Source organism: Mirounga angustirostris, unplaced genomic scaffold (assembly GCF_029215605.1).
Source record: "Mirounga angustirostris isolate CCGP_5_RB_7025 unplaced genomic scaffold, mMirAng1.0.hap1 SCAF_16, whole genome shotgun sequence".
In the NCBI taxonomy this organism is placed as follows: domain Eukaryota; kingdom Metazoa; phylum Chordata; class Mammalia; order Carnivora; family Phocidae; genus Mirounga; species Mirounga angustirostris.
This window is the reverse complement of record NW_026991724.1, coordinates 45,321,029-45,341,912: the sequence shown is the minus strand read 5'-3', so window position 1 is coordinate 45,341,912 and position 20,884 is coordinate 45,321,029. Positions and strand designations below refer to the sequence as shown.

The 20,884-nt window shown below is 41.2% G+C and overlaps 1 protein-coding gene across 1 annotated transcript; it reads left to right on the top strand.

Annotated features, from left to right (window-relative positions):
• Positions 1-13,012: 13,012 nt before the first annotated feature.
• Positions 13,013-20,643, top strand: LOC123856048 (zinc finger protein 566-like). Its single transcript, XM_064581436.1, has 4 exons — positions 13,013-13,031; positions 15,129-15,252; positions 16,233-16,325; positions 17,025-20,643. The coding sequence occupies exons 2-4, from the start codon at positions 15,219-15,221 to the stop codon at positions 17,324-17,326; spliced, it is 429 nt and encodes a 142-aa protein (XP_064437506.1). The 5' UTR covers positions 13,013-13,031; positions 15,129-15,218; the 3' UTR covers positions 17,327-20,643.
• Positions 20,644-20,884: the final 241 nt, after the last annotated feature.

Below are 20,884 nucleotides of genomic sequence, written 5' to 3'. Positions count from 1 at the left end.
GGAGCCCGATGTGGGGCTCAATCCTGGGACTCCAGGATCATAACCTGAGCTGAAGGCAACCTTTTTAACCGACTGAGCCACCCAGGCGCCCCTAGGAAAGCTTTTCTCATCACTCATTATTCATCATGGAATTTTAAAAGGAAAAAAAAGAATTTGTGAATAGTCTTTCTTCAGACTTGATCTTCTATGCTTGCACAGAAGATTAATGCCAGTCTGAAACCCTGTGGATATAATGATGAGTAGTTGAAAGCACAGCTGTCAAAAAATAGGAAGAGATAATATTTTTCCTAATAACTAGTCCCCCCCACCCCCCCGCCAAAACCAGAAAATATACAGGCCACAGTGTTTGACCAGAATGTAGAAAACAGTAACAATAGGATAGCCATCAAATATCCAAAATTTAAGTCCGTGCTCCCTATTGATTAACATGGGTCAGGGAACTAAGTCCTTAATATACATATTACTTAAATGTGAATGAAAACACAATTGAAAAACCTGTGAATGGCAGGTTGTATTGGAAGTTTTATAAACCAGTTTGCATGTATATATTAAAATACTAGACAGGTCATTAATAAACTCAATATAGAACTCAAGGAGCTTAAATAAGCAAAAATAAGCCTAAAATGTGGGTAGAGAAAGCCATTATTATACAGAAATAAATGAAAAAAGTAAACAAGCTGAAATAGAAAATTTGATTATTTGACAGAAAAAAAAAGTAGACACACCTTAGTCATTTGTTTGGGGAAGTAAGGATGATAGATGAACAGGATTGTGAAATTGAAACAACTACATATGTAATTAAAAGGATTTTATCTTTTTGGTTAATGACAGTGTTCTGAGATTTGTGGTGTAGGTTGCACAACTTTGTGAATATGTACTAAAAACCACTGAACAGTATACTTTAAAAAGAATATAATAGTATATGAATTTTATCACAATTAAAAAAAAGTACTATAGGTATTTTTATACCATATCTGAGAATCTGGACAAAGTATGGGATTTTTATTTTGTTTGTTTGTTTGTTTGTTTGTTTATTTATTTATTTATTAGAGAGAGAGAGAGACACAGTGAGAGAGCGAACACAAGCAGGGGGAGTGGGAGAGGGAGAAGCAGGCTTCCCGCTGAGCAGGAGGCCTGATGGGGGGCTCCATCCCAGGACCCTGGGATCATGACCTGAGCCTAAGGCAGACGCTTAATGACTGAGCCACCCAGGTGCCCCACGTATGGGATTTTTATAAAGAAATTGAACTGACACAGAATTGACTACAGCAGAGGTGTAAAATCTTAATAGATTCCCCTCCAAAAGGAACATTTTTAAATTACACCAAAATTACTTCAAATGCCACACAGCTATATTAAGGGAGACAGCAAATAATAGATGAAATCTATGAAATGTTTTAGGAACTCTTTCAGGACACAGACTGAGACAGCAACTTATCTATTTCTATGAATTTATAATCCTAATGTTAATCAGTATTTCTTTTTAAAGATTTTATTTATTTTTTGACAGAGACACAGCGAGAGAGGGAACACAAGCAGAGGGAGTGGGAGAGGGAGAAGCAGGCTTCCCGCTGAGCAGGGAGCCCAATGCGGGGCTGGATCCCAGGACCCTGGGATCATGACCCGAGCCGAAGGCAGATGCTTAACGACTGAGCCACCCCGGCGCCCCTATAATCCTAATGTTAAAACTTGCTAAAAGAACACAAAAAGATAATATGCCCAGAATTGGTTATGAAAACATGCAATGTTATAAATGCGCACATCAAATCTAGTCATCTATTGAAAGAAAATAAATACCTGTCACAATTTGGATTTAGGAACAAAATGTTTCTGATAAACCCTTATCCAAACTCGCTATTTGCTTTCTGAAACGAAAATCAAATTGATTTAGATAACATCGTATCTCTTAGTATCAGAAGCTCAGGAACCAAATGGATTGGGACAGCAAGGAATTCTTGGAATACAACACAAGATAATTGACATGGAATTTCTAGAGTTCAAATAACTAAAGCACTATAAGTGAAAATATACTATCAAGCCCCAATGCCTTCTAAATGCACAATTCTTGTTCTTAGCGGTATTTGACAGAATGGGATTTATTTTATAAATAAAAAGAGTTATCCTACCTGCTGCAAAAGCACTGCATTCATCCATTTATATCCTGTCTACTTCTCACTTGAAGAGTCTTTAAACAAAGTCAATGAATGCAATTACTGCCATGCATATTAGTGTAAGGGTGTAGTGGGAGGTGGGAAGGAGCTTATTCAACATAGAATTTGAACTTTGATTGCAATTAGAGCGTAGACGAATATGAAAAACCTTCACTGCCATGACTGCAAGAAAAACCTTGACAAGATAAAAATCATACTTTTATATGGGACTATCTAAGAGTGATGGAGACAAAGAAGCATTGAACTGAATTTCTGATGGAAATAACCCCCTTTTAAGTGAACAGATCACTGTGTGACTTTCCATACCTAAGTGCAGTGCATGTTATAGGGATGAGGATGAAGGAATATAGATGAAGAGACCATGGAGATAAAGAGAAATGAGAGCCTACAATGATACTTAGGACTTTTCTGGATGGATTAAAATCTGAAAAGCCCTGAATGCCAAAGATTTAAACAATACTATCAACCAACTTTACCTACTTGATATTTATTTAATGATACTCTCTGTACACTCTCTACCACAGAACATACTTCCTTGTCTATTATATAGGAAACATTACAATAGACCACATGCTGAATCATAAGATTCAGTAACTATCAACAGACTTACATCATACAGATTACGTTCTTTAATACAGAACTAAACGCAGCTCAATGATTAAAGATTATATAAAAAATCCTGTTTTCTTCCAGATGCTTGATAGTCTTAGCTTTTAACTTAGGTATGTGATTCACCTAGAATTAATATTTGTGTATGGGATAAAGTACAGGTTGAGGTTTCTGGTTTGTTTTTTTTTTTATTTTGTGTGTGTGTGTGTGTGTTCCCCTCACACAGATACTCAGTTGCTCCAGTACTTTTTGTTAAAAAAAGACTTTCATCTACAGTAGGTGCTTTGGCACTTTTATAAAAAAAAAAAAATCAATTGACCATGGGGTGCCTGGGTGGCTCAGTCGGTTAAGCATCTGCCTCCGGGTCAGGTCATGATCCCGGGGTCCTGGGTTCAAGTCCCACATCTTTCTTCCTGTTTAGTGGGGAGTCTACTTCTCCCTTTCCCTCTACTGCTCTCTCTCTCTCTCTGTCAAATAAGTAAAATCTTAAAAAAAAAATCAATTGGCCATAAATAAAGCAACAATTTATATGAGCAATGTACAATTGTAAAATGAAACAAAAATACAGTTTATAATAATATCAAAGAATACAAAATACTTAGGAGTAGTGTAATAAAAGATATGAAAGACTTTTATATGGAAAACTGCAAAACATTGCTGAGAGAAGTTAGACAAGATTTAAATAAATGGAAATACCATGGCTGTGGGTTGGAAACTCAGTATCTTTAGTCAATCTTCCCCAAAGTATCTACAGATTCAGTGCCACCCCAGTCAAAATACCAGCATTTTTTTTTATTTTTAATTGGTAAAATTATTCTAAAATTTGTACTGTAGTCCTCCCCCGGCCCCACTGCCTTATCTGCAGGGGATATGGTTCCAAGACCCTCAGTGAGTGCCTGAAACTGCAGCTAGTACAGAACCGGATTTTTCCTGCTTCTCCCTCTCCCACTCCCCGTGCTTGTGTTCCTGCTCTCGCACTCTCTCTCTGTCAAATAAATAAATAAAATCTTCAAAACAAAACAAAACAAAAGAACTGGATTTTTTTCTTTTCTCTCCTTATTAAGTCAAGAACTTGTACCTTTTCACTTAAAGGAAGTACTTTACAGCTTCTCGTTGAGATATCCAAATTGCCAGCACCACTACTCTCGTGCTTTGGGGCTATTAGGTAAAATACGGCTTACTTGAGCGCAGGTGCTATGATACCGTAACAGCTGATGCGAGAACCTAGACAGCTAAGTGACTAACAGGCGGGTGGCAGAGACAGTGTGGAAACACTAGACAAAGGGACACGTCCTGAGTGGGACTTCATCACACTACACAGAACGGCTCACGAGTTAAAACTGACGAAGTGTTTACTTCTGGAATTTTACATTTGCTATTTCTGGACTGTGGTCGGATCGTGGGTAACTGAAACCCGGAAAGGGAAGCCGTGGATAAGGGGGGAGCTACTGTCTAGAAACCCAAAGACCTAGAATAGTTAAAAATCAGTATTGAAAAGGAACAAATTGGAGGACTTGTGGCATCTGAGTTCAAGCCTCGCTATAAAGCTCTGATAGGCCGATAAGGACGGTAGTGTTTGTCTAAGGATGGACAAACAGGTCAATGCAGTAGAATAGAGTCCAGAAATAGAGAACAGTAAGCCTCAGAGTTCAACTTGTGGGGCACCTGGGTGGCTCAGTCGGTTGAGCGACTGCCTTCAGCTCAGGTCATGATCCTGGAGTCCCGGGATCGAGTCCCGCATCGGGCTCTCTGCTCAGCGGGGAGCCTGCTTCTGCCTCTGATCCTCCCCCTCTCATTCGCTCTCTCTCTCTCTCATTCTCTCTGTCTCAAATTAAAAAAAAAAAAAAAATCTAAAAAAAAAAAAAAAAGAGTTCAACTTGTATATTCCAGTGTGTCACAAATTAGTTTGACCGTGAAAACCGTTTTCCTCCTCATGGTCATTAACATTTGTGAGAAATAAACACATCTGGGAAATAGTTACTTGACCAAAGCACATGATAGAAGGATAAAGTTTAGGAGATTACTGTAGATAGTTAGCCAAGTATCTGGAGTTAGGGCTTTTCCATGTCTCTAGTATTAGGCTCTAGTTTGTCAGGGAAAGGTGTCCTACTCTGCAGAAGGAAATTTCCTTCACCAAAGATCTCATAAATCTTTCCTTCTTCTATAATTTCCTCTTCAGTCAGATCCTGTGAGAGAGATTTTCTTGAACACCGAATTATGGTAATTTTTACAGGAAAAAGTGAATCCAAACCTTTCTTTTCCACATATGCATACATTTTTAATGTATCTTTTATTATATTCCTCTACCAAAATTACAGCAGTAATATATTTTCACAACTAGTAAACAATGAGGTCATATAAATAAATATCATGCCCCATCTCAATTCTTTCAGACATATCTATAATTTCAACAAAGCTTATTTATCTTTTCATACCTTTCTCCCTGCTCATATCAACATCGCACATGTCAATCTGATTTGTCCTTATTCAAGTTTTTAAATGGCACCAAGCTTGGGGCAACTGTCTGGCTCAGTTGGTGGAGCATCTGACTCTTGATCTCGGAGATCCTGAGTTCAAACCCCACATTAGGCGCAGAGATCACTTAAAAAATAAATAAATGGCGGGCGCCTGGGAGGCTCAGTTGGTTAAGCGACTGCCTTCGGCTCAGGTCATGATCCTGGAGTCCTGGGTTAGGGTTAGCAGGGAATCTGCTTCTCCCTCTGACTGTTCCCCCCTCTCATGTGCTCTCTCTCTCTCTCGTTCTCGCTCTCTCAAATAAATAAATAAAATATTTAAAAAATAAATGGCACCATGCTATGCATTGTTTTCTCTAACTTTCTTTGCTCAAGCAACAGTCTATCTTGTACATCCCTTCAGATCAGTAGGTATAATCTTATTCTTTCTAAAATCTTCATTATATTGTACATTATATTCCTGCTCTTGGTTATTTGTGCCTTTTCTTTTTCACTTAATTAGTTTTTGTAGTGGTTTATTGATCTTTTGAAAGAATGACTTCTTGCTTTCTTGGTAGTCTCTGTTGTGTGGCTGTTTTCTTTTTTATGTATTTATTTTTCTGTTTTTATTATTTTCTTACTCAACTTTTGGTTTAATTTAATGCAATTTTTAAAATTTAGGTGAATTTTTGTTTCATTGATTTTTACCATTTCTTCTTTTCTAATACGTATATTTATGACTATAAATTTCCTGTAAGATTTACCTCATCTGTTTCTTATGTTTTATTTTGATTATCACTTCATTTATATAATTTTATAAGTTCAAGGTAATCATTTTCTTCAATCTATAATCATAGAGGGAGGTCCCATGTACTCTGCACTCAGTTACCCTCAATGGTAATATTTTGCATAACTATAGTCCAATATCAAAAAAAGATTTTACCAGTTTTATATGCACATATTTCTGTATGTAACTGTTCTGTATAATTTTATCATGTGTGTAAGTTTCCTGTAGCCACCACAATATACAAAACTGTTTAATCACCACAAGGCTACCTTGATGCCTACCACTTTATAGCCATGCCCACCCCTTCCCACATCTTTAAGCCCTGCAACTATTAATCGGTTCACCATTTCACTGATTTTTTAAATTTCAAGAATGCTATATAAATGGAGTATCACACCTACATACAATATGTAGATCTTGTGACTGGCTTTTTTTTCTTTTCTTTTTTTTTTTTTTTAGCATAATTGCCTTGAAATCCATCCAAGTTGTTGCATGTACCAATGGCTGAATAGTATTCCATGGTGTGAATATACCACAATTTTTTTGTTTTTTGTTTTGTTGTTGTTGTTGTTTTTAATGTGCCACAATTTTAAAAACTATTCCTCCATTTAAGGATATTTGAATTATTTCCCAATTTTGGCTATAATGAATAAAATTAATATGCACATTCGTGTACAGATTTTGTGTGAACACAGTTTCCAGTTCTCTGGGAGAAATGCGTAAGAGTTCCATTGCTGAGTCATACGGTAAGCGCATTTGGGGTTTTATAAGAAACTGTCAAACTATTTTCTTTTTTTTTTTTTTAAAGATTTTATTTATTTATTTGACAGATAGAGACATAGCGAGAGAGGGAACACAAGCAGGGGGAGTGGGAGAGGGAGAAGCAGGTTTCCTGCCGAGCAGGGAGCCTGATGCGGGGCTCGATCCCAGGACCCTGGGATCATGACCTGAGCTGAAGGCAGACACCTAACGACTGAGCCACCCAGGCGCCTCCAGTCAAACTATTTTCAAGAGTGGATGTACTGTATTACTATATTATATATACTGCAATGTATGGGTGATCTAGTTCTCCACATCCTCACCCACATTTGCTGTTGTCACAATATTTTAGCCATTCTGATAGGTGTGTAGCTCTCTCAGAAATGGAATCTTAAACCAGTCATTCAGGAACTGCCTGATCAGCATTAATTAGGTAATCTGCTTAATGGACTCCTGCTAGCCCCTAAAGGAAAGTAACCTTGCAATAACAAATCTGATATTTATTTATTTATTTATTTGCCTAGTACAATTTCCTTGTTCCTGTTCCCTTCTGACTATAAAATCTCTTGCTTTGTATGGCTCTTTGGAACTCCTTTTTATCTGCTAGATTGAATGCTACCCAATTAAGGAATGTTGAATAAAGCCAGGGAGATCTTTAAATTTTACCCAGTTGAATTTTAACATAGCAGTGGTCTCTAGTTGCCTGGTGTCTGTCTCTGAGATGATATAGGGCAGAGGAAGTATTGACTTGAGGTAGATAAGGAGATGGTTGGGATATATAGACTCTGGTTTGGTTGATTTATATGTAAAAGACATGCTTCTTGCTAAGCCCCTTGCTATTTCTAAGAATTGACTAGCCCTTGGAGGGACTCTCTCTCCAGATCTGTAAGGCTCCCAAATGCCAGATCAAGAATACAGAAAATAAGAAAATATACTTAATGCAACTGGCCCTGTGGTGAATAGATGCCAAACAAGACAAACACAGAATCTAAGAAAACACAGAACACATATACACAATAGAATAATACCCATCAATAAAATGGAATTAGCTATTGATACATGCAACAACTTGGATGGAACTTAAGGGCATTATGCTTAATGAACAAAAGCCAGTATCAAAAGGTACATTTTGTATGACTCTATTCAACAACTTCAAAATGACAAAACTGTAGTAACAGTGAACAGATAATTGGACAAGGAGAGTAAATAGAAAACAGCTTCATTTTTGTCTCTCATTGTCACTTTAAATATGTTCGGTGGAGCTAGATCTTCCCTGATCCTGTTGAAAATTTATTTAGAGATCATGATTTTTTTTTATCACACCTACAAATGGTTTCAGCTCAGTAATAACAATGTCCAGTCTTCATGGCTGAGCAAAAATTAAGACTTCTTCCTCTGCTTCGATCTGTTTACAGTTTATGCCAAATTGTATTTTCCAAAAGTGAGTGCAACTATATTTTTGGTCCCACATGGTCTTCCAGAACCTTGCCACTTTCCCATCAGAAAGTGGAGACAATTTCCCCTTTCCACTGAATCTGGATGGACCTTTTAAATTGTGAGTACAGTGGAAATGATGCTATGTGATTCTGAGGCTAGGTGTAAAACATGATAGAGCTTCCATCTGGATCTTTCTTGGGACTCTTGCCTTTAGAACCTTGAGCTGCAGTGTAAAATGTCTGAGTCTACCATGCTGTTAAGAAGCCCAAACTAGCCCACACAGAGAGACCACATGGAGAAACCCTAAGATTACATGAAATAAGAGAGATGTCCAACCAGCTCCCAGTGGCTCCGGGAACTCTGCACTCTTCCAGGTTCAGCTATCATGAAAAATTTGAGCCAAAACTGTCCATCCAAATTGTTCCAGAATTCCTGACCCAGAGAAACCATGAAAGATAGTAAATGATTGCTGTTGTTTGAAACCATTAAACTTGACAGACTGGATATACAAACAGACAATGACAGATCGTATATGCCAACAGAATTCTGACCTACAAACTCTGCAGCAACCAACTAGTTTCCAATCAGGAAACCAAACTAAACCTTGGCAGTGATCAGCCCACAACATTCAGGCTTTGGATAATGACTGCTAGCTCCCCTCCCACTTTCTTTTTTTTTTTTTTTTTTTGCCTCTGCTTCCAGTTCAGGACCAACCAGAGAAAGCCAAATTCGATCCCAAACCAGTCATATAATATGCACTGCTTCTTTTTAGCTCACCTCCAGCGTCTCTATGCCAATAATCTCCAATCACTGTATTCCTGAAGCCTTCCCTTTTTTTTTTTTTTAAGATTTTATTTATTTATTTGAGAGCGAGAGAATGAGAGACAGAGAGCACGAGAGGGAAGAGGGCAGAGGGAGAAGCAGACCCCCTGCCGAGCAGGGAGCCCGATGTGGGACTCGATCCCAGGACTCCAGGATCATGACCTGAGCCGAAGGCAGTCGCTTAACCAACTGAGCCACCCAGGCGCCTTTTTCACTATAAAGTTTTCCTACTCCCCTGCCTGCCTTTGAGCTCTGCCAAACACAGGTGATGGTGGTTGTAATACCAGTAATTTGAAACAACCTAATGATAACAAGATAAGACAATTACATAAGTGGCATGTAGAATTTACAAAATATTATGGAAGAACACTTCGTGTTCATATATATTTGATTTAAAAAGCAGGTTAGGGGAGGGTATGTGCTATGGTGAGCGCTGTGAATTGTGTAGGACTGTTGAATCACAGACCTGTACCTCTGAAACAAATAATACATTATATGTAAAAAAAAAAAAAAAAAAAGAAGAAGATAGCAGGAAGGGAAAAATGAACAGGGGGAAGTTAGAGGGGGAGACGAATCATGAGAGACTATGGACTCTGAGAAACAAACTGAGGGTTCTAGAGGGGAGGAGGTGGGGGCATGGGTTAGCCTGGTGATGGGTATTAAAGAGGGCAAGTACTGCATGGAGCACTGGGTGTTATACTCAACAATGAATCATGGAACACTTTAACATTAACATAATTAACATTAACATAACATAATTAAAATCAAATAATTAATAATAATTAATAATTAAACAATTAATCATTAATCATTAAATAATAAATCATTTTTTTAAAGGCAGGTTAAGCTGACATAAATAGGGGCGCCTGGGTGGCTCAGTTGGTTAAGCGACTGCCTTCAGCTAAGGTGATCCTGGAGTCCCAGGATCGAGTCCCAGGATCGAGTCCCAGGATCGAGTCCCAGGATCGAGTCCCAGGATCGAGTCCCAGGATCGAGTGCGACATCGGGCTCCCTGCTCGGCAGGGAGTCTGCTTCTCCCTCTGACTCTCCCCCCTCTGGTGCTCTATCATTCTCCCTCTTTCAAATAAATAAATTAATACAAATCTTAAAAAAAAGATGACGTCAATATTCACATAAAAGATATAAGCTTAAATACAGCCAAGTGTGAACAGACTAATTACAGGCATTTTTTACATCTGACTGTAGACCGCGGAGGCACGTGTCTGTCTTTGTGCGGGTGCGCCCAGCCCCCAGGAGCGGGACCACCACTGCTTAGACTCTGCGTTCACCCAGGCGAGTCTCGCCTCCGGGAGGGGTACGGAGCGCGCCCGGCCTGCGCGGGGGCTTCTGGGAGTTGTGGTCCAGCCGCCAGGCCCCCGCGCCGGGGCGCCAGCTGCTGGGCCTTCTCGGTCTGAAGCGCGGGTGGGCTGGGCCGTTCTCGGGGACGCGGCCACGAAGGTCTCGTGGCGGCCTCCGTGCCCAAGACCTCCCAGGCGGACGCCCGGAGAGGTGAGTCCGCCAGTCTTACGGGCTGAGGGCGGCGGGGATAGCGGAGAGTACCCGGGTCGTGCGAAGGGGGACCAGGGAAAACCGAACGTTCGGGGCTCGCAGGGTCTGGGCGGCGACATGGGGGGTTCTTGGTTCTATTGAGATGCGCGGATGGCTGCGACTGTGTGTTCCCGGGTTGGTGAGCTGTGATGCATCCTTGGGTTGGGGGGAGGGTGGGCAGAAGCCAGGGGTCCCTTGGATAAATCTCGCCCGGGCATTTTGGTTTGGGGGGGCAGCTGGGCCATGGGAACCCCAGGTTGGTGGAGAGAGGACAGTGAGGTAGGGTACAGGGGTTTGGGGGGGACCGTCTAGGGCTGCATGTTCTTAGGTGTTTGTGGGAGTGGCTAGATCTGTGCATTCTCGGGTTTGGGCGATGAGGGAGGAGTTAGTAAGTGGATGCCCCTGCCCAGGTATCTTCAACAGAGAATTCTCCATACTCTTGGCCAGAAAGGCTAGAGGGGTGTTGTTTTCACTTTGTTGTCCCAGTGGAAGTTATGGCCCCAGATGTTAAAGGTGGAGGTGCCCCAGTTGTGAATTTGGTATCCCAGGCCACCCCTGAGTCACAGACTGGCTATATTAAGCAAAGCCCCTCTGAGTGCAGAGATTGAAGGACATGCGAGTTCTCCATTCTTCACGGTCTTGCAGGTGGACTTTGGTTCTTGACGCTTTTCTTTTTACATTTTTATTTTAATTCCAGTTAACATACAGTGTTATATTAGTTTCAGGTGTACAATATAGTGATTAATACTTCCATATATCACCTTGTGCTCATTACAGGTGCACTCGTTAATGCCCATCACCCATTTAATCCTTCCCCCACCCCCCTTCCCTCAGGTAACCATCAGTTTCTTCTCTATAATTGAGTTGGTTTCTTGATTTCTCTCTCTCTCTCTTATTGTTTTCCCTTTGCTTTTTTGTTTTGTTTCTTATTTCTACATGAGTGAAAGCATATAGTATTTATCTTTCTCTGATTTATTTTGCTTAGCATTGTACTCTGTAGTTGCATCTATGTCGTTGCAAATGGCAAGATTTCATTCTTTTTATGGCTGAATAATATTCCATTGTATATATATACTGCCTCTTCTTCATCCATTCATCAACTGATGGACACTTGGGCTGCTTCCATATCTTGCCTATTGTAAACAGTGCTGCTAGAAACATCACGGTGCCTGTATCTCTTTGAATGAGTGTTCTTGTAGTCTTTGCATAAATACCCAGTAGTGTAACTGCTGGATCGCAATGTAGTTCTATTTTTAACTTTTTGAGGAACCTCCATACTGTTTTCCGCAGTGGCTACACCAGTTTGCATTCCCACCAGCAGTGCAAGAGGGTTCCTTTATCTCTACATCCTCACCAACACTTGTTGTTTGTTGTGTTGTTGATTTTAGCCATTCTGACAAGTGTGAGGTGATATCTCATTGTACTGTTGATTTGCATTTCCCTGATGATGAGTGATGTGGAGCATCTTTTCATGTGTCTGTTGGCCATCTGTATGTCTTCTTTGGAGAAATATCTGTTCATGTCTTCTGCCCGTTTGTTAATTGGATTATTTGTGTTTTGTTTTGTTTTTAAAGATTTTATTTATTTATTTATTTGAGAGAGAGAGAGAGAGAGAGAAACAGCATGAGAGGGAAGAGGGTCAGAGGGAGAAGCAGGCTCCCCGCCAAGCCGGGAGCCCGATGTGGGACTCGATCCCAGGACTCCGGGACCATGACCTGAGCCGAAGGCAGTCGCTTAACCAACTGAGCCATCCAGGCGCCCTGGATTATTCGTGTTTTGGGTGTTGAGTTTTATAAGTTCTTTATATATTTTGGATACTAACCCTTTATTGGATATGTTTTTTACAAATATCTTCTCCCATTCCATAGGTGTCTTTTGGTTTTGTTGATTGTTTCCTTTGCTGTGCAGAAGCTTTTTATTTTGATATAGTCCCAATAGTTTATTTTTACTTTTGTCTCCTTGCCTGAGGAGACATATCTAGAAAGAAGTTGCTATGGTCGACGCTAAAGAAGTTACTGCCTATGTTCTCTTCTAGGATTTTTATCGTTTCAGGTCTCCATTTAGATCTTTAATCCATTTTGAATTTATTTTTGTGTATGGTGTAAGAAAGTGGTCCAGTTTCATTCTTTTGCATGTCGCTGTCCAGTTTTCCCAACACCATTTGTTGAAAAGACTGTCCTTTTCCCATTGGATAGTCTTTCCTGCTTCATTGAAGATTAATTGGCCATATAATTGTGGGTTTATTTCTGGATTTTCTATTGATGCTTTTATTTTCCTTTTAGGTGAGGGTGGATCTGCACAGACTGGGTATGAGGATTTCTGGCATGTGACTCAATCCTCATTTCTCCCAGCTCCCTATTCTGCCCTCTTTGGAATCTGCTGGCCCTGAGTGATCTGTGAAGAGAGGAGAAAATGGCCCCCAGGTTCCTGGCAGCAAGACCCCCAGTGAGTGGGATTTAACCTCTTTCGTGTAGTAATCCCTGTCCCCGGTTAGGGGACATGTTTGTTCACTGCCTTGCGGAGCCCACCAGGACTCTAAGACAAACATGAAACATGGCACAGCTTTAGGATACTCCAGAGGAGAGCCCACTCTCCCTCCTCAATGCACTCCCCCAACCCCACCACCATATCAGAGCCCTGGCACACCTTAACCTTTGCCCCTACTTCCATTAATTTAGGTCACAAATGGTCCAGTATCTCTTCCACAAGCCCCAGTGTCTACCGTGTACATTGAGAAGTACTGTCCTTTCTTGCAGGCTTTGTAGGCCTTGTTAAAATGGTTTTTGTTTGGTTTTGTTTTTTACTGCAATGGATTTTAAAATTTAAATGATATCAAATTTACAGAAGAATTGCAATAACAGTACAAAGAACACCAATATTGCCTTTACTTGTATTCATCAATTGCCAGCTTTTTGTCACAGTTACTCTATCATTGCATCTCTGTGTATTTATCATTTTCTGAATCATTTGAGGCTAAATTGTGGACATGATCATGTCTTTTACCTTTAATTACCTTGGCACGCATCTTCTATAAGCAAGAACAGCCCCTTAAATGACCATAGTATAATTTAGAAAATTTAACCGTGATACAGTACTATTGTCTGATCTCTAACCCATAATTAAAATTTGCCAGTTGTCTTAATTACTTTCTTTATGGCCTTTTCCCCTTTGTTTCCTCTCTTTAGTCTTCTTTAATCTGGAACACTTTCTTTTTATTTTTTTAAAGATTTTATTTATTTATTTGACAGAGAGAGACACAGCGAGAGCAGGAACACAAGCAGGGGAGTGGGAGAGGGAGAAGCGGGCTTCCCACCGAGCAGAGAGCCCAATGAGGGGCTCGATCCCAGAACTCCAGGATCATGACCTGAGCTGAAGACAGACGCTTAATGGCTGAGCCACCCAGGCGCCCCTCTCTGTCTTTCTTGATCATGATTTTTGATCATGATTTTTGATGAGTGCAGGCTCAGCTGTTCTGTAGAATGTTCCTCAGTTAAGATTTATTTGATAGTCCTTCATGATTAGATTTAGGTTTTACACTTTTGGCAGGAATGATGCAGAAGTGACTTGTCCTCAGTGTGTCATATCAGATAGCACATAATATTGATTTGTTTCATTACTAGTGATATTAACTTTGGTGACTTAAATTAATGTAGGGTTGGGGTGCTTGGGTGGCAGTCAGTTAAGTTTTCAACTCTTGATTTTGGCTCATGTCATGGTCTCAGGGTCCTGGGATCGAGCCTGTGTCAGGCTCCATGCTTGGTGCAGAGTCTCCTTGGGATTCTCTCTCTCCCTCTCCCTCTGCCTCTCTTCCTGTTTGCACTCCCTCCCTCTCTCTCTCTATCTCCCTCTGCCCCTCTTCCTGCTTGCACTCCCTCCCTCTCTCTCTCTATAAATAAAATAAAATAAAATCTTTTAAAAAATTAATGTAGGGTCTCCCAGTTTTTTCCACTGTAAAGTTTCTCTTTGGGGGTTGGAGAGGAAGAGGCAGACCTCTTAAGCCAGCTTGTCACTGTCATGTGGAAGGTACATCAAAGCCTATAAGGACAGTAAAAAGCTCAGTGGTTACCAGGGTTGACAGGAAGTGGTGAGTAGGAAGAGTGCAGAGGATTTTTAGGGCAGTGAAAATACTCTGTATGATACCATAATAATGGATATATATCATTATACATTTGTCCAAACCCATAGAATGTACAAAATCAAGAGTGAACTCTAATGTAAACTATGGACTTTGAATCTCAAGCTTATTCTCCTGATTCATACAATGTGGTGTGGGCAGCACTCTGGAATTGTGTAGCTTTGGGTGTACTCTGGTTGAAGTTTGAGTCTTCCCATCAAAGAAACTTTAAGGGCTGGAGAGCTTTAAATGTGTCTCATATGTCTCATATGTCTTTTCCATCTTCTACAAAATATAATGGAAGCAGGTGCATGGATGTTTGCCAAAATCAGGACCCTAGAAACCATCAAGATTCACTGTACTTGTCAACTGCATTACTCTGTGGGAATGGGTATGTCTGTGTGTGACTATGTCTGTCATTTTAACAGCTGGTGACATTCAAGGATGTGGCTGTGGACTTTGCCCAAGAGGAGTGGGAACATCTGGACGCTTCTCAGAGTCACTTGTACGGAGAAGTGATGTTGGAGAACTATGAGAATCTCATCTCCTTGGGTGAGCACAGCATCTTCCCGAACCCATCTGCTCTCACAGTGGGTTCAACCAAATGGATTAAATCCCGAGGGGATTAGCATTTGGGCACCCACATATTCCAGATCCCTTATAGCAGAAGGTATCAGATTTGAGAGTGCAGAAAAATACCTGATCATTAGAAATGCCAGTTCCTGTCCAACTTAAAGAAGATTAAAGACACATTACAACTAAATGCAATGCTAAAAAATGTCCAGGAAGAGTGCCAAAAGGGACATACTGGCGTCTTTTGCAAATTAACTGGATTACGTAAAATACTGTGTCAATGTTAAGTCCCCTGATTTTGATGACTGCGCTGCTGTTATGGGGGAGAATGTCCTTGTTCTTAGGAAATACCTACTAAGAATTGGGTCCTAGAGAGCCATGGGGCCTACAACTTTCTCTCAGATGGTTTTAGAAAAGAATTGTGTGTGTGGAGAGAGAGAGAAAGTAATAAAGTAAACGGGCCAAACAATAACAACTGGTGAATATGGGTCAGGGTTCTATGGGTGTTCTTGGTGTTACTCTTGCTACTTTTCTATAAAGTACGAGGTTATCCAAAAAACCTACAACCCTGGCTTCTATCACCAGCGCTACTGATTCAGTGGATTTGGGATGGAGTCTGCATTTTTGACAAGTTTCTTCAAATCATACTTGGGGCTGCACTTCCTCGGCCTCATCACTGCCTATTCAACCCATTGAGCATTATTACTGTTTTATATTGCAAATGGGTCTCTTCACTGAAGTTCCCAAGAATTCCTGGAACTTTCCTTGTTTAGGGAATATATATACATATTTGTAAGTGTATAAGTAAATGCAAAATGTGATATTAATGTATAGTAGGTTTATTCACCTTTCTCAGTCTTCAGAGGATCTTCACGGATACCAAGGCCTAGATTTGACTTGTGTGAGGGTCCTTAGTCACATTGCAGGGCCCTAATCCACATGTCTTTCCCCTCAAGCAGGGCATCTGCTGTCCAAACCGGAAATGATTTTCTATTTTGAACAAGAAGATGGTGTATGGATGGAGGAAGAAATGCCAAGAAGCTCCTATTCAGGTGAGAACCAGTCAGCCAGGAGTAAATGCCATCAGTAACCCACGAATCCATGAAGGGATGGGTAGCAATTTTAAAAATACATCTTGTTTGACTTTTTATGCTTTTCATTTAGTTGAAAATATTTAAATATTTTTTTGATTGGAGACAAATACCTTTGTTTATAAAAGCATTAAATGCTCAGGCTCCATACATGCTTAAGAACCAGCCTTACCATCTTATTGGTTCCTCATTAAAATTTTTGACAGATGTTCACTCCATATTTGGGGTGTGTGTGTGTGTGTGTGTGTGAATGAAGTAAGCTCTACCCCCAACACATGGCTTGAATTCACAACCCTGAGATCAAGAGTCGCCAGCTAGGTGCCCCTGTTCACTTCATATTTGTAAAAGTTATCTTTTTAACTTTTTGATAATTATGCTTTAACAACACTAACACATTTGTAGTTCACAGAGTTTAATCAAGTGTTTTAGTAACACTTCATTTCCTCACTAAGGAAAGGGTTCTCCGTATGTTCCCTTTACCCCTGAAGCAAAAATGAAAAACCCAAGGTCAAGAGGACAAAGACCAGCAGCCCAACACTTCTCTACTTTGCGAAGCTTCTCAGCCTTACCAGCGCTGCCTGAGAGTGTGTCCAGAGTGTGCACCATGCAGCTTTGGACAAAACCCCTGCTCGCTTCATCATCTAATTTTTTTTGTCCCAGGTGTCAGGGATGAGAATGATGGGATTCTCCCTTGGCAGACATCTCCAAGAGAAAAACCCTACAGCTGTCCCCAGTGTGGCCAAGACTTCAGACAGCTCAGAAACCTTCTACTTTACCAGCAAACCCATACAGGAGAGAAGCCCTCTCCATACGCTGGGCGTGGAAGAGCCTTCAGGGTAAGGACAGCAGACCTTAACTTTCCCAGGCTCCTTCCCAGAGAAAAGGCCTACCAATGCATGGAGAGTTCCAGAGTCTCCAACTCAGGAGCCACTCTGAGAAGGCACAGGAAGGACCACATGTGAGGAATGTGGGAAGGACTTCAGCTGCAGCTCCAACCTGTCCATCCACCGGCGCGTCCACACGGGCGAGAGGCCCTTCAGGTGCCAAGACTGCGACAAGGACTTCAGCCGCAGGGCAGCCCTGCAGACCCACCAGACGTCCACGTAGAAAGGAAGCCCCACGTAGGAAGGAAGCCCCATGCTTGTGAGGTGTGTGGCCGGGGCTTCACGCTGCACTCTACACTGGCAGGACCGTGCAGGAGACAAGGGCTATGTGTGTAACAGATATGGCTGGGGTTTCAGCCAGAGAGCCAGCCTCTACCTGCACCAGTGCGTCCATACTGGAGAGAGACTATTCGGCGTGAGGCCTGAGGGAAGCAGTTCGGCCGGAGCAAGGACCTGGGCATCCACCAGAGGGTCCACACGGGAGAGTAGCCCTACCGGTGTGGGGCTTGTGAGAGGGACTTCAGGCACTGTTCAGCCCTCAGGAGCCACCAGAGGGCGCACAGGGGAGAAGCCCTATCCCTGTGCCGTGTGTGGGAAGGGGTTCAGTCAGAGAGTCCACCTGTAGATGCACCAGAAGGTGCACCGTAGGGAGAGGCTTTTGGGACTGGGCGTCGCCAAATGTCAGAACAGCAGTTGTCTGCAAGGTGCCTTCCAGAGCCCGGGGGAATGCCAGGGCATGGGTGCTGAGATACACGGCATGGCAGGCTTAACGGTATAGGGCATTTATTCCTGTTTAGATGGGAAAGATGTCATAGTATGCAGGTTGGTAGATTTTCACAAAGTGAACACACCCGTGTCCAGCCCCTGACTGGAGAAACGGAATATTTCCAGCTCTTCCTAGAGACGTCTGCCTGCTCCCTTCTGCTTGGCCCCCTACAAAGGAAATCACTCTCCGGACTTCTAAAACCATATATTTTGCAAGTTCTAGAATATCATGTAAGTGGAATTTTACAGCATGTAGTCTTTTATGTAGGACTTCATTCACTCAGTGTTTGCAGGAATCACCCATGTTGTTGCAGGTACTCTTTTTTTTTTTTTTAAAGATTTTATTTATTTATTTGACAGAGAGAGACACAGCGAGAGAGGGAACACAAGCAGGGGGAGTGGGAGAGGGAGAAGCAGGCTCCCCGCAGAGCAGGGAGCCCGATGCGGGACCGTGGGATCATGACCTGAGCTGAAGGCAGTTGTTTAACCAACTGAGCCACCCAGGCGCCCTGTTGCAGGTACTCTTAAGTTCATCTATTTTATTACTAAATAGTATTCCATACAACACAAGTGCAGTTTGTCCGTTCGCTTGTTGGTGGACATTTACATTTGGACATTTGGGTTGTTTCCAGTTTTTGGCTTTATAAATAAAGCTGCTGTGAACATCTGGGTACACATATACTCTGTGTGGACATATACTTTAATTTCTTTGGGGTATTTATAGGAGTAGAATTGACAAGTATTCTAAAACTTTTTCAAAAACTGAATTTATTGAAGTCTTAAAACACATGATTAACTTTTACTATATGTCAATAGAGAGGAAATAATTATGCAATTTAACAATGTTATCTTGCACATTGGATTTTTACATGTACCTGGAAATTTTCAAACAAATATAGAAAAAGAGCAGTGTAACAAACTCATGTCCCCATCATCTAGCTACTCATGATGAATTGTCTCCCTTATTCCATCCTCCTCCCTCACACACACAATCCTGGAGTATTTTAAAGCAAATCCTAGACTATGATATTGTTTCATCTTTAAATACTTTTGTATATATCTTCAAAAAATAAATATTTATTTAAAATTTTTTTTCAAAGAATTATCCTTTGCTTTAAAATTTTTTTATTGAGGTAAAATTCAGGTAACATAAAATTTACTATTTTAACGTTTCAGAGAACACAGCCGAGTAGTTTTAGTACATTTACAAAGTTGTCTAACCATCACCACCGTCTACTTCCAGGGCATTTTCTTTTTTTTTTTTTTTTTGAAGATTTTATTTATTTATTTGACAGAGAGACAGCGAGAGAGGGAACACAAGCTGGGGAGTGGGAGAGGGAGAAGCAGGCTTCCCGCAGAGCAGGGAGCCCGATACGGGACTCGATCCCAGGATCCTGGGATCATGACCTGAGCCGAAGACAGACACTTAACGACTGAGCCACCCAGGCGCCCTCCAGGGCATTTTCATCAGGCCAAAAAGAAAACCCCTTACTGTTAAGCAGTCGCTCCCCATTCTTCCCTCCCACCTACCTCTGGCAACCACTAACTTACTTTCTGTCCCTATAGATTTGCCTATTCTGGGCATTCGATATAAATGGAATCACAAACTATGTGGCCTTTTATGGCTGCTTTCACTTCGCATAATATTTTCACGGTTCATCCCCGTTGTAGCAGGTGTCCATACTACATTCCTTCTTATGGCTGAACAATATTCTATTGTATGGATATGGCACATATTTTATCCATTCTTCAGTTGATGGACATTTGAGTTGTTTCCAGTTTGGAGCTATTATGAAAAATGTTATGATGAACATTCAATTCATGTACAAGGTTTTCATTGAGTATAGGCATTTAATTCTCTTGGATATATGTGGAAGAGTGGAATTCATGGATCATGTGATCATTCTATCTTTTTTTTTTTTTTAAAGATTTTATTTATTTATTTGAGAGAGAGAGAGAATGAGAGACAGAGAGCACGAGAGGGAAGAGGGCAGAGGGGGAAGCAGACCCCCCGCTGAGCAGGGAGCCCGATCCCGGGACTCCAGGATCATGACCTGAGCCGAAGGCAGTCGCTTAACCAACTGAGCCACCCAGGCGCCCGATCATTCTATCTTTCGCTTTTTGAGGAGCTGCCAAATTGTTTTCCATAGTGGTTACACCATCTTACTTTGCCACTAGCAATGTATGAGGATTCCGGTTCCTCCACATTTTCACCAACAATTGTCATTCCCCGTCCTCCCCCCACCCTTTTTTTAAATCCTAATCCCATTGGTAGCTGTGAAGTGGTATCTTACTGTGGTTTTGATTTACATTTCTGTAATTACTAATGATGTTGAGTTTCTTCTCATGTGTTTATTGGCCATTTGTATATCTTTTTTAGGGAAATCTCTATTCAAGTCCTTTGCCCATTTTAAAACTGGATTATCTTTTTGTTGTTGAACTGTAAAAATTATTTATATGTTACTATCATTTGCAAATATGGTCTCCCATTCTGTGGGTTGTATTTTCACTTTCTTGGTGGTTTCCTTTGATGCACAAGTTTTTAATTTTGATGAAGTCTAATTTATTTGCTTTTTTCTTGATATTTGTGCTTTTGATGTTCTATTTAAGAAATGGTTACCTAGGGGGCGCCTGGGTTGCTCAGTTGGTTAGGCGACTGCCTTCGGCTCAGGTCATGATCCTGGAGTCCCTGGATCGAGTCCCGCATCGGGCTTCCTGCTCGGCAGGGAGTCTGCTTCGTCCTCAGACCCTATCCCCTCTCAGGTGTTCTCTCTCTCTCATTCTCTCTCTCTCAAATAAATAAATAAAATCTTTAAAAAAAAAAAAAAAAAGAAATGGTTACCTAGGGGGTGCCTGGGTGGCTCAGTCGTT